General features: G+C 40.5%; 1 protein-coding gene across 1 annotated transcript; it reads right to left on the minus strand.

Annotated features, from left to right (window-relative positions):
- Nucleotides 1-2,166: 2,166 nt before the first annotated feature.
- mpp1 (MAGUK p55 scaffold protein 1) lies at nucleotides 2,167-12,616 on the minus strand. The gene is made up of 12 exons (XM_053441239.1): nucleotides 12,201-12,616; nucleotides 7,642-7,770; nucleotides 7,452-7,530; nucleotides 6,611-6,696; nucleotides 6,462-6,530; nucleotides 4,730-4,926; nucleotides 4,506-4,609; nucleotides 4,336-4,416; nucleotides 4,003-4,083; nucleotides 3,720-3,922; nucleotides 3,502-3,576; nucleotides 2,167-3,424 (listed from the first exon to the last, which is right to left on the minus strand). The coding sequence occupies exons 1-12, from the start codon at nucleotides 12,321-12,323 to the stop codon at nucleotides 3,248-3,250; spliced, it is 1,404 nt and encodes a 467-aa protein (XP_053297214.1). The 5' UTR covers nucleotides 12,324-12,616; the 3' UTR covers nucleotides 2,167-3,247.
- Nucleotides 12,617-13,369: the final 753 nt, after the last annotated feature.

Below are 13,369 nucleotides of genomic sequence, written 5' to 3' on the forward strand. Positions count from 1 at the left end.
AAGAGGCAGGGTTTGTTGAATTGCTGAACTTTAAACCCCATAAAGGGAAGCAACTGTAACATGCTACAGGATCCATTCAATAATCTATTCATAATTGGCCTCAGCAGGATTTCTGTGGGGCTCAGTTCCATGTAAAGAGGCTTCACCAACATGTGTGATGAAAAATATAAGTACACACAACACTATATACATGCAGGTCCTTGACTGGATCACACTCCTGAAGGCCACTGCTTCTTGTTTGTGTAGATTCCTGTAATTTCTCTACTCTTTGAATGCAGGAACAAACTGAGCCTCGTGAAAAACGTTGCTTTATAATCACATGAGCTCTGAGTGAGTGATTAAATCATTTGTGGAACATTGAATACTATAAGGCAGGGGGGGGGGGGGGGATCCTTTGTCGTGTTGAATTTAGTGTGAGCCATGTGCACACGAAAGATAACACAACACATGATCTGACACAGGCTGAAACCTTATGTGAATAAGATCCATCTTTATTTCCACTGACCTTAAATTAGACAAAATACCTGAATGTGTGTGTGTGTGTGTGTCCAAGTATAACTCATGTTGTTGGGACCAACATCTGTTTGCATAGTCACATTATGGGGACGAAATAAAAGTCCATATAATGTAAATCATTGAATCTTAAAGTGAAGACATGTTTCAAGGTTAGGTTAATGTTAAGGTTAATGTTAAGGTTAATGTTAAGGTTAATGTTAAGGATAGGGTAAGAGTAAGGGTTAGAGTTAGAGTTCGTTAAATTATAATGATGTTTAAGGTTAAAGTTAGTTTCCAGGAAATCAATATAATGTATTCAGAGGCACGGCTATGTGTGTTGTGTGTGTTTTGTGTGTGTACTCAGAATAGTCGGACTAAACTTGGTTTGGAGCAGTGTTGTTGACAGTGGGTGAATCACAGTCTTCAGAGCTAACAAATACCCCAACACTGAGTTAGACAAGGACCTTGAAGCAGCTGAATGTGAGATTATTAAGAGGCTTTGCTACTCTGACAACTGGGTAACATAACCAAATGAGAGCAAATACTAAATCAGATATTTTTCTTGACCTGCATATTTCAATTCTGAAAATTTGAGAAACACAGGGATTTCCGCCCGGCTCTAGAGTTTTACATATGTGCTCATTATCTGGATGATTATGCAACAAACTGCATACGAACGTGTTTATCTGAGCACGGGAACAGATGAGCTGAAGTGTTTAATTGGCAGCACTGTGGTTAATGATTAAGTTCACAGCTATTTTCTCCAGTAACCGTGTTGAAACTTAATTAAAATATACTTCAAATTTGAAAGATGAACACAGCATTTCTGATATGCTGGAGCCTGCTCTTTCCAGCTTCTATTTGGCTACTGACATATTCACTGCTATTTGTTTAGTTGATTATCAAATTATTCAATCCCCATTTTGGTGATAGGCTGTAGAACACATTTACTCTGTATTTTATGTAGTCAATTTTTCTGCCTCAGAACTGACTGTGTTCTTTTTTTGTAATAATCATGGTAATGATATTGGTTAAATGTCTTATACAGAAATGAAATTCACAAAATACTAAACAAAAGAAAAAATAGCAATCGTGCGTGGTTTCAAATTAGCACGTAGATTAAACGTCTTAGCTCATGGGGTGCATATAACACATATTGTTCTGAGTGACTGTGGTTGTGCAGACAGCCACATGGTGGCGCCATAAGACAGCTTTGTTTCATTTCCAGCAACATGTAGCTTTGTGGGTGGTGCTTTAGAAGCTGCCCCCCTCCATAAATATTTTGTATTTTTTGTTAATTCTATGGTTTCACACACATATTGGGCTGTTTTTTAATCTGTCTAATTATCTCTTGGTAGTTTTCTTTAAAGGTTTCTCTTATTAATTTAATATGATTATCTAAATAGATCAAATTAATTGGCTGGTTTATGGGAATAATTATGATAATATGCTGCTGCATTACTTGATTAAACACTTGTACTGCATAATTGTTTAATGATCATTTCACTTCCATTAGTACATCTGCCTAGCCGCTGTCTCAATTATTTCCACATATTGATTCTAACTAAATCATACAAATTGTATTATCTCACATGTTTGCACCACAACATATTTGGGTACTTTCAATTTGATGAACACAAGAGAACATAAAAAAGCAGTTTTTCCACATAGAATGGTGTATATAGATTTAATTAAGACCACAACTCCAGCCATGCAACCAGGACAGGATGGAGGCTCTGAACAAATCCACTTTCATGAATATCCTGCAAGCATTTCTCCCACACTGTGATTGGGAGGATTTGTCACGTGGCAGATACAGGTACAGACTCAGATGCACAGGTCTTGATCTATAATTGATCAAAGTTATGAGCCATGACTTTCCCTGAAAAAATGATCTCCCCCCCCGCCCCCACAATTCTTCTGCTCTCAAATATTAGTCAAGATATTTTAAGTGTGAGGAACCACAGAGGCAGCAGACAAATGTTTCTTATCATACGTCAACCTTTACAGTTCAGTGACGTCTCCTGGTTTGGCTCCTCATGGACAACTGACATACGCCCCTCCCCCCTCCCCTGAGGGCTTTAAAGAACAGGTTTCTATCTGGAAAAAAAAGTAAAAGATGATGTTGCTACAGAGCAGGGAAATTTATTCTCTGTTTAAAAGTGCCTTTACAGTATCCCATGAGGTATACAATATTTAATGAGATGAGACAAGAAAGGATGTCACTGACCGACTGAAAGGTTTCGTGTGAGAGGACATTGTCGCATTATGGAGTTACACACACTGTATGGACAGACAGTTTCAGAATATCAACTCCATGGCACAGATTAATGAGAACGATGAAGAGAGAGAATCCAGAATCAATGTTTCACATGACGAAATCCTGATTTAAAAGTGAGGATTTCATTCACAGTTGTGGTCCTAGTTTGCATTCGCTCGCGTTCCAAGCAATCCAAAAGGTGTGCTGCACCAAAACTATCCCAAAAGCCTGAAGCACAAACATATAATAACCACCAAAATAAAACATCCCTGGTGAGGTTCTCCACTTTCTCAAAATAAACCTTTCTACATATTGCTTATTTTTTGGGGGATGCACTCGTGCAAAAAATCTCTGTGACAATCAACATTAACCAAATAGTAAAACCCCAAACACGCCTGGGAGATCACTGACTGAGAGGTTTCGGGTAAGTGAGAGTGATATTGCACTGAATTTGAATCAAACAAAAGGCGTTACACTGGAGCCGGACGGCCGTCAGTACACCCACGATACAGGCACCCACTGCGGGGTGGAGATGGCCCGCTCCAGGGCTTCCTCCACCCCCTTGACGCTTTCGTCCACGTCGCTGTTGACGAGAATCACGTCGAAGAAGTGTCCGAACGTGGTCAGGATGGCGTCCGACTCTTTTTGGATCATCAGCAGGTTTTCCATCTAGGGCACAAGACACAGAGGGTCAGGATGGAGTTCAGGTCATTCAGGATATTTGAGCATATTCTGAGATGTAGCACCTGGGAAGATGTGGTGGTCGGAGCGATGAACACCACAAGAGGGGCGAAATCAGCCGTCCGCAAGACTTTCAGGGTCTACGTTAAAAGATGAAGCGAGGAGGAGAATCAGTGTTAAAACAGTAGAATTACTACAGCACAGAAATGTTTCAACTATGGGCAGGGAGAAATTCAGACTACAATGTTTCCTTTCTTTTCCTGAAAACCCTGTAAATGCCGACCTGCGGTTCCACGTCCACCAAGGCGATTTTTTCCTGCTCGTGGATCTTCTGGATGGTCTCGAGTCTGGTGCCGAACATGTTTCCCTGGAAGCTTCCGTACTCCAGCAGCTCATTCCCGGAGATGCACTTGGTCATGGCGTCGTTGGAGATGAAATAATACTCCTGCCCGTTCTCCTCGTCCTTGCGCTGGGGTCTGGTGGTGTCTGTGTAGAAAATGTACGTTTTAGAAGAAGGACAGTTTGGAAACATTTGCTCTTGTGAGTAAGCGTGTGCGTCTACTTACGCGGTGCTGGGTAGGAGAATTTGTCCGGGTACTTGGTCAATAGTGCATTTTTGATGTGTCTCCTTCCGACGCCAGGTGCACCTAAAAGGAACAGAAATTTTACTTGCATGACATTTTTTTTAAATCAAATATAAACTTTGGCATTGGCACAGAAATAGCCATGATATAGTGAGTATTACATAGATTTCTAACATTTACACAAAAATAGATATAATTTCACATATAGTGCGAAAACAAAGCTCCAAAAACATATGCTGTCATTTTTTCGGTAAAGATGATCAGAAGTGATTTTACTTTTAAGAATTTGGAATTACTGATGTATCCGAAACTCACCAATGAGCACAAGTGTTTTTCTTTGAAAAGCCGGGAGCCGAACCACCTCCTCATAAGAAATCACATCCAGTTGGTCAAAAACTGCAACAGAAGAGATTATATTCAAGATAAAATCGCAGGACAGCACATCTGAGAGAAGGTGCACTAAGAGATTCCAGTGTGTCACTCACTGGAGCTGTGTTTGGCCAGGTACTTGTCCTTGCATTTCTTTTTCTTCCCAAACGGGCTGCAGGACTGACTGCCCTCTCTGGCCTTGGTTTTACTGGCCACCCTCCTGCGGCACATACACAGATTTAGGTCAAGCCGGGAACAGTTCGCACAGTCCTGAGGTCTCTGGTGTGGGATGTTAAGCACTTCAGGATTAATTGTCACATTATATGACTGAGCAGTTTACCATTCTTGGAGCTCTGGGGAAGGTATGAGCCCAGCGAAGTCCGCAGCGCTGCTCTCCACTCTGCCCTGCCACCAATTGGGATCTTGCTTGTTGATGATCTGAATGATGTCACCAGTTTTAAACTTCAGCCCGGCCTCCTTGCATGGGATGAGGTCGTCCTTGGTGGGGTCATAGTCAAACTGGGCCCTCATGTACATCTGGAAGTTCAGAGCAAATATTCTGTATTTAAAAGTGGAAATGTGAATGTGGTGTTTGGAACTGAATTATATAAATACCCTTTTCCATGTGATGAATAATCTCCTGTTACCCACTGTAGCTCAGCTTCAGCTACAGTCACTGATAGAAATGTGTTTGTTGCAGCTGAGGACAAATTTGTTTCACATTTTTCCAGTTTTTTTTTTCTCTCTCTGAGTAAATTGGGGCATTTTCTCAAGTTTTTATTTCTCCCATCAGGGAAACTCCAGACAATGCCTGTTATGCCAGATTCTTGCAGAGTAAATCTAATTTATTAAAATATGGTCGTGCAGGGATGAAAAGGCCTGAATTACAGCTCAAAGTGAGATATATGTTCAACATTTCGGTTTTCTTAATTCTCTAAGCCATAAAAATGGGGTACATGTTGCAATCATGTTCAAAACCCCAACATCTCTTGTCTGAAAATGGGTTGTGTTAACATGCACAAAATATCATTTTCTAGGGAACCTAATGTTATAAACATACAGTACACTCATACGCTGGACTTCAGTGACCGACAGTAACTTTGCAGCATCATAGAGGTTAAATACTAATCTAGGGTCTTCAACAGTTTGTTTGGATTCTATAAATGTTAAGGAGAATAAACAGAATAAACACGTTCATGTCAAGATCTTAGACAGTTCAGATTCAAACTAAAAGAGCAACTTTCTCCCACTGATAGATTCAATGATTGAAAGTCTCTTTGTGCTGCCGACTAATTTGTTGTCTTCTTAAAGTTAATCAATCGTGCAGCTGCAAAATGTTTTGTTTACGTATACCCAGGATCAGAACTTTTACTGCTCTGGATATATATAGATTATATATTGTAGAGATGAGCTTGAGGACCACGTGTAAATTCTCTGCAAGGTAAATTATTAGTATTGTTAGTAGAGTTCATGAACAATTGTTGACTCCCCCAAAGTCTCTCCAGTGGTGGTTGTACACAGACACCCTATGGGAGCACTGGAGCCGTCTGGGTCACCAACACTAATGTTCATTGGGCATTAAGTTTTCAAATTATATTAACTAAGGCTACTGGTTAATGGACTACAAGGTTTTAAGTCGACTGCCATCACTGGCCACTTAATTAAAGCTCTTTTAAATCCATGTTTACTTCAGTGTTTTCTATCACTTAGTAATGTCCATGTCCAACGAGTATTTTTACGATCCTCGTGATTTGTTGCTTGAGAGAAGGAAGTGGTGTGACCAGTAGATGGCAGAATAAAACACACTACCACAGTGTTTCAAGTCAGGCTAGCACAACTAATGTGAGTGATGTTCTCAATTTTATAGTCACCTGGGTTGTTCATTGACTAAGAGAAGATTCACCTAATAAAGAACAAAATGCTTTAAAAAAAAAGCAAAAAGGTTTTAGATCAAAGTAAAGATGAAAAGACAAGCAATCAAACCCATCAAGACACCAATCCAGTCTGAGTGGAACACTAATGCAACACAATGCAAAAACCACAAGTGCATATTGTGTCCCCCGTGTTACTACCTCACAGGCTCGGGATCGACTCTGCTGGTTGGAGATGATCTTCATCGTGACTACACCGTTGGTTTCTTTCTGTGTGTAGAGAATGAAAATGACCATTAACTATAGAGCCAAAATAGATTTTCTCATTTAAGGTAAAGGCATCAACCTACCAGAATCTTTTGCAGCTGGTCTACACTTTGGTTTGTTACACTTTTCCCATTGATTTCTGCTATCTCATCCCCTTCGTGCAAGGACCCTGGAGAGAGCAAGAAACCACAAGTGTTATATTTGTTATAATCCAACTAGCACCGGCCACTACTGAGGTAATATTCATTTTCCTGATAAGGAACAACATGAAAACCATGTAACAAAATGAGAATCATCTGTTGTCTGCTTTACACATAACATATTACACTGATGCAGCCACAGATCAGGATATGAGGTGGTTCTCCCCCAGTTCACGCACATGCTCCCGCTTAAACATATATAGATATATATATATACACAATATTAAAGCCGGAACAATATAGATTTTTTGTGGCAGATGCAGATAAGGATTAGAGTCAATAATATACCAGTATATTGACATATATTTAAAAGATATATTAGCAATGATTCCTCAGAAGTCCTTATCAAACCCTTACAACAAAGTAATACAATTGATGCTTGATATATAAAGTTTGCCCAAAAACATTTGTATAAATAACTAAAAATAGGAAAAAACACAATTAAAACCAATATCTACAATTTGAATTAAGAAAGAAATTTGTTTACGTAAAATGTAAAACATAAAAGCACATCTTTCCTGCATAGTTTATTCCATGAAATAAAAGTTTTAGCTCATGACAGCTAACATAAACGCGACTTCTATGTGCTTGTAAAAGATTGGCACTGGCCGAGTTTTTATCTTTATATATTTATACTATCAAAAAAATTGACCTTTGGTTAAGAACTTTCTTCAACCCACTCTCCATTAACACACAAAAACAATTAAAGATGAGATTTGTATACCTTGTCTATGGATCATACCCCCGTGTAGTATCCTGGCCACAGTGCACCGTTGTTTGTCGTTCAGCTTTAGAGTGACCCCCTACAGGCAAACACACAACAAGTGAGGAAGAATCAGCAAAACACAATTCTGAAAATATATATAGTATTTTTATGTTGGGCATGTAATTCTGTGTAAAGGCAGATAGTTTACCATTGGCTCCGACGGATTCTTTTCAAATTCTACTTCTTTCATCCTGGTCAGGTCTGTACCATTCATGTGTTTCGAGCTGCCGTTGGTGAAAACCTCAGCTCCCCTATTCTCATATGTTTGCATAGTCGCCTGTTAAAAAAAAGAAAGAGAGGAAAAAAGCATTATTCAACAGCTCTTATTTTATCATTATGGAATGAACTTTGCTTCAAATTCAAACATCAAGAGTCACAGTCAGTTCATCTCATCACTGTCACACTGGTAGTTCCTATAACTGCAGTGAAACCTCTCTGCTGATTTACGCCAACAGCCATGTTTTATTTGCAGTTTCAACATATGTTCAAGGTTGAAAATTAACCCGGCGTTATAACACCTCATTAACCCCATCCAGTGATCTGGTCAACCAGGTTCATGTGGTCATGGATACCACCAGTCTCATCTGGTCATCATCACATTAATGTAAGGAAACAGATTCTTCTGGGAAAATCTGCATAAATCAAAGTTTGGTAGTGGGAATAAACACACTAACAAAGTCACAGTGACTTTGTGGATCCATATTGTACTTTTACACTTAAATGAATCTAATCTAAGGACGTCTCAGTGCTCTACAGTAAGGAGATGAAAATCAAACTAAATAAAAAGTACCAGTAAGGGTCCTGGGAAATAAACTAAATACATATTCTGTGGACAGCACTCATAACAGAACAATGAATGCACACTATCAAACGGTTAAGAAACCGGGGATTAAAGCGACAAGATTACATGCATCAGCACAAAATGTCTGCACAAAAATGACACATCAGCAGTGCTTAAGCAAAAAAGAGAAATGCATCTTTCAGCATCAGCACTACTATACCAATAAACGTAATTATCGTCCTCCTCCACCTCAGCCCCACAATGCTACCCGTAACAGCGGTTTGGTACGATTGTTATCTTGTGTATGTGGATTGTATAAAATTGAGTCTGTGGACACAATCATGATTTTGTAAACAGTGGCAGACGATCTCGTGCATAAGCAAAAAAAGTCTCCTATTTCTGGATCCAGAGATTGTGAGTCAAGAGAAGCCGGAGCGTGGGAGGGAAGCTAGTCTGCCCGTTGTTTTTCTGTGCACTGTGATATGTTTTTCGCAGCACTTGGGCAATTATATGTCAGGGCTGAGACCAGGAGGAATCCTTTGGAAATTACATCCTTTCAGGAAAGGGCTCTGTTCAGCAACACAGATCAAAATCACGACATAAATCCAAAGCTTGTTTCACTCGCTATCTAAGAGCAAAGCATTTCGGTTTAAAGCTGCTCCAGAGACAAGAGGAAATACAACCTTTCGGAACTGCGTTAAAATAATGTGATGAGCCACAAGGCTAAGTTAGGACCTTAAAAGTAGACCGGCTGGGCCTTATCATTATAAGTCAATGTAATGTCCTCTGAAGTAATGGCAGACCCAACTGTGTGTGTGTGTGTGAGTTAGTGAGTGAGTGAGTGTGTGTATGTGTATGTGTTCCCATGTCAAAGAGGAGTAATTATATTCTCATGTTTATGATGTAATGCTCCCCCTCAGGACTGTGAGCAGGCAACAAAGGTCAAATCTAAAGGTTGAATATTATCACTATACACGTGTGTGATTAGGTTAGCATTAAAAGGCCTTTTACAGTAAACGTTAAAAAGATAAAACACACACCTATAAAAAAAAAACTTTCTCAGAATGTGTTCCAATCTGTGTTAACAGTCAACACAATGTCAACAGAGCTTGGGCCAGGGAACCCTTTCAGAAACCTGAATACCAGTGTGTGTGTGTGTGTGTGTGTGTGTGTGTGTGTGTGGTGGGGTGGGGTATCAAAAGGATAAACAAACAAATGGATGAAAGGCGGAATGCATTGAGGAGAGAGCGGAGCGCTTCCTTCTCCAGACGTCTGCTCGTCGTTTTATCTGGACGGGATCAAGCAGATTGTGATGGTGCATTTCAGACAGAAAACCTCTGGATGAGACGAATACGTTTCAAATCCCATTTATACTCTTCTACCTGTTTTCCAACATTCGGTTCCATCATCTAACTTAGAACGATTAGGTTACAGTGAAATCTCTCTCGGTTTTATCTTCTCGTTGTCTTGAGGTGAAATATTAATTATTAATCCCCTCACCCCTGTGTAGCATTTATGGTAGATCTCCATGACAACAGGATAAGATGTATTGATCACTTGAAGGAAAACAATCGGAGATCAATATTTGACCTATATGGGGACAAACAGGGCAGATTACAGCCCTAAGGGACAAACTCAAATCTTTAACAGCTACAGGCTCATGGAATTGATCAAGAAAATGAGAAAAGTAAGCCAGTCATTAATCTCATGCTAGGCCCCATGTGCCTAAAGCAGGACTTGTCTAAACTTGTTAGGATTTTCATTTCAGGTCTGAGGGGGCGACAGCAGTGTGACTAAATGTAGGCTGATGTGCGTGTTTTCTGTAGAGTTTGTGCACAGCTCTTAGCCTGAAGTGTTTTTGGAGACAGGACAAATCCCCTCTGCAGTAAACAGAGCAGAACAGGCCGAAATGAACATTAAGGATCCAGGAGCTACAGTGAGTCGCCCCTGACAGACATTTCACAGGCTGCAGTCTCCACTGGGAAATAAGGCATCACGTGACCTCACTTTAAGACAGTGATTTCAGCATGGAGCGGAGGAACCAACGGTCCCAATCACAGCTCAAGGCTATCTAACAAAAGTGCTGATAACAGGAAAAGGAGTTTCCTCCCTTCACCGTTTCCCTCAGTGGCTCCAGTGCTGACTGCTTGAATTCTTCGAAGTTGCTCAGCACAAACAGTTCCCTCAGTATCACCGGCTGCCAGATCTGAGCCATACAGGATATTAAATTCACCCCCATGAACTGATTTGCTGCTGTTTTAAAACTTTGTGGGTTTTGAAGGTGTTTCCCCAGGGTTGAAGGCAGAGTCAGTTGGACTCTTAAAACATTATCTTTCCCTCAGTGTGAAAACCAGTTGGAACAAAGGCCTGGCATTGTGTGATGTAGTAAACAACCTGCATGGCCTCCACATCACTGTTGATATTGAATCCCCAGCTGTAGCCCCGCAGGCAGAACTAAACAGCACTGCTGGAAATGGACAGAAACCAAGTTTGTTTACATTCCAAATGGTCTCTCTTATCCTGCATTACACTGCACTGTCCTTGACCAAAAAAAGGCCCATAGATGACTGACATGACAGTCACATGCTGACATGATTATTATGGGATTAATAATTAATCGCCGATAATTTGCCTGAGTCCGGGACACTGTCTAACTGACTCATTGTCCTTCCCTTCTAAAATGTGACTGCCTCAGATTTCTCAAATCTGTCTTATGACTTCCATACGCAGTTTTTGGGAGGAAATGCAGAAGTGAAATTTGCCAATGACATGTCTACTGGACTCCCGTTGATGCTGACTGTGCAATACTTGGAAAAGTGACCTAGCTGGCATACAGCTGCAGACTGGGAAAGACAGATCTACGCGTTTATTTGTCTTTGTTAGGAGGTTGCAGTCGTAGTGAGTAGGGGTGGTTCAAAATATCATTACAGCAATATATAATCGTTCTGACTTGTGAGATATGCTGGTGCCAAATATGTGTATTTTGTATTCAGTTATATAGTTTGAACTTTTGCCAATTCATGGCTTTTGGCTATTCTACGTTGAAATGACATTCACAAGGTACAGCATTTTTGTTCCAGACTAAAGAGGCACTAATACATTTTTTCATCTCAGTTCGTCTTAAACTCTATGAAATTGACACCAAATAAAAACACAAATCGTGCACTCTACCTCTTTAAAGGCATTTTGTATTCTTTCTCAGTTAGACAGACTTAGTGATGTATCGTTATACGATTGTCTTGCAATATATTAGTGCAGAATCACTGTATCGTGAGCCATGTATCACTGCGTGTATTTTAAATTGCTAAAGACAGTGCAGTGTGGAGTTTGGTGTGATTTGGAGAAGAAATATCGATATCTAGCTACATATAGCTCAAACTTTTGCCAGTTTATGGCTATTTTACCATGAAATGTGGCACATGTTGACAGAGTGTGTTTATTAAAGACTAGAAAGGCACTAAGATCAGACTTTATGCACTTTCTTGACCATGTTTCATCTCACTTTGCGTCAAAATGACATCAAATTGCATCCAAACGCTACACAAATCCTCCCCTATACGCCTTTAGGGGTCTTTTACTTTCTTCTTCAGTTAGACAGATACCCTTATGGAATATATATATATCGATTATCGCAAAATCGTTGTGAGATCATCTTGGTCTGTGAATCGCACAAAGCACCGTGAGTTCCCCTGCGATCACCTCCCCTGGTTGTGAGTTGTGTGGCGGAGACAGAGCGGGGGTCTATTTTTAGAGACCAGGTCCATGAACAAACAAGTCATGTCATGTCATGTGGCCCCCATGATCGCCACTTCCCGGAAGCGAACATGAACACAACTAAAAACAAAAAAATGAAAACAAAATATGTCGGGGTGCAAAAATAAAAACAAAAAAGAACTAGAGCGACGTAAAAAGAGAGCGGCACGAACCTTGTCAGACTTTGGTTTGTTTTGCAGGAGCTGCTCCAGGTAGAGGTCGGACAGGGCTGTCCGCGCGCTGCTCACGGGATCCAGGATGACAGCGGGCTCGTTTTTACTGGATTTTAACGTCATGTTTCCCCCTGTTAGCCGGAAAAAAGGAAAAGAGGAGGAAAAAAAGCCACCTATGAACCCGGTGTGCCCGACCGATCAATGTCCGCGGGAGGAAGGGCTCGGGGGATATAATAAAAGGCTGCGGGAGAAGGAGCCGCTGATAAGGACGATGCGATAAAGTGAGCGAGAGTCCAAGGTTTGGATGAGCAGCAGGTGAGAGAGATAAATGAGAGGACACCGCTGACAAAGCAAGTAAACATGCGACTGACTCAGAGGGAAGGCTCCTGCTGCGTTCAGGGGCTCCCTGTCGGCTCCGGAATCACACCACTCCAGCTCTACAGCGCCACCGCTATCAAGTGGTCGTATTTCCCCCACATGGCGAAATTGCAATGGCCCAGATTTGGCCTAAAGTTACAGGTCCCGATCAGACAGCTGCAGCAAAAAAAAAAAAAAAATGCTGCTGCTCGACTTCTCACTAACATCAAGAAAGTGGTTCACATCCCCAGAGCTCTCAGATCATTATACGGGCCCCTTGTCTGTCAAGGAGTTTACTTCAAAATCTGGCAAAAGCATATTTCGATTGTCATAAGTTATGAAACATCCAGACCCCACAGTTCATCTGGAACAGGTCTGCTCTCTGTCCCAGAGAACTGCAGGTCTGCTGCTCCTTGTTCTTTTAGATCAATGCTGAAGATGTTCTTGTTTGCCACAGCCTGTTATTCAATCAAATAATCACTCAATCATTTTAACTATTATATTTCTTCCTTCTTATTTTGTTTGGTCTAATGCTGCTTTTACAATTTGTCATGATGCCTTATATATTGTATGTCAAGCACTTTGAATTTTGTGATATTTGGGCCAAATTTGCTATTTTTTTAAGTGGACCACTTTAGGCTAACATCTAGTATGCTATCTGGGATGCTAGCTACCTTAGTGCTCTATGTATTGTTATGGTATGCTTTCATTGTAAATAAAGTCACTTTTCACTCAAATAACTCATGTGTGATATGGATTCCTTTATACTCCACATTCTTTATAATTATAAATGATAATATTTTTCGTATAAT

This window comes from Pleuronectes platessa, chromosome 15 (assembly GCF_947347685.1).
Source record: "Pleuronectes platessa chromosome 15, fPlePla1.1, whole genome shotgun sequence".
Taxonomy (NCBI): Eukaryota; Metazoa; Chordata; class Actinopteri; order Pleuronectiformes; family Pleuronectidae; genus Pleuronectes; species Pleuronectes platessa.

Excerpts from the sequence above, each read along its gene's own strand:
- mpp1 (XM_053441239.1), bottom strand. The coding sequence starts at position 12,323 with ATGACGTTAAAATCCAGTAAAAACGAGCCCGCTGTCATCCTGGATCCC. Across the intron at positions 4,417-4,505 it reads CCTGGCCAAACACAGCTCCA|TTTTTGACCAACTGGATGTG; the intron begins GTGAGTGACACA and ends CTTCTGTTGCAG. Across the intron at positions 3,425-3,501 it reads CGACCACCACATCTTCCCAG|ATGGAAAACCTGCTGATGAT; the intron begins GTGCTACATCTC and ends CTTGTGCCCTAG.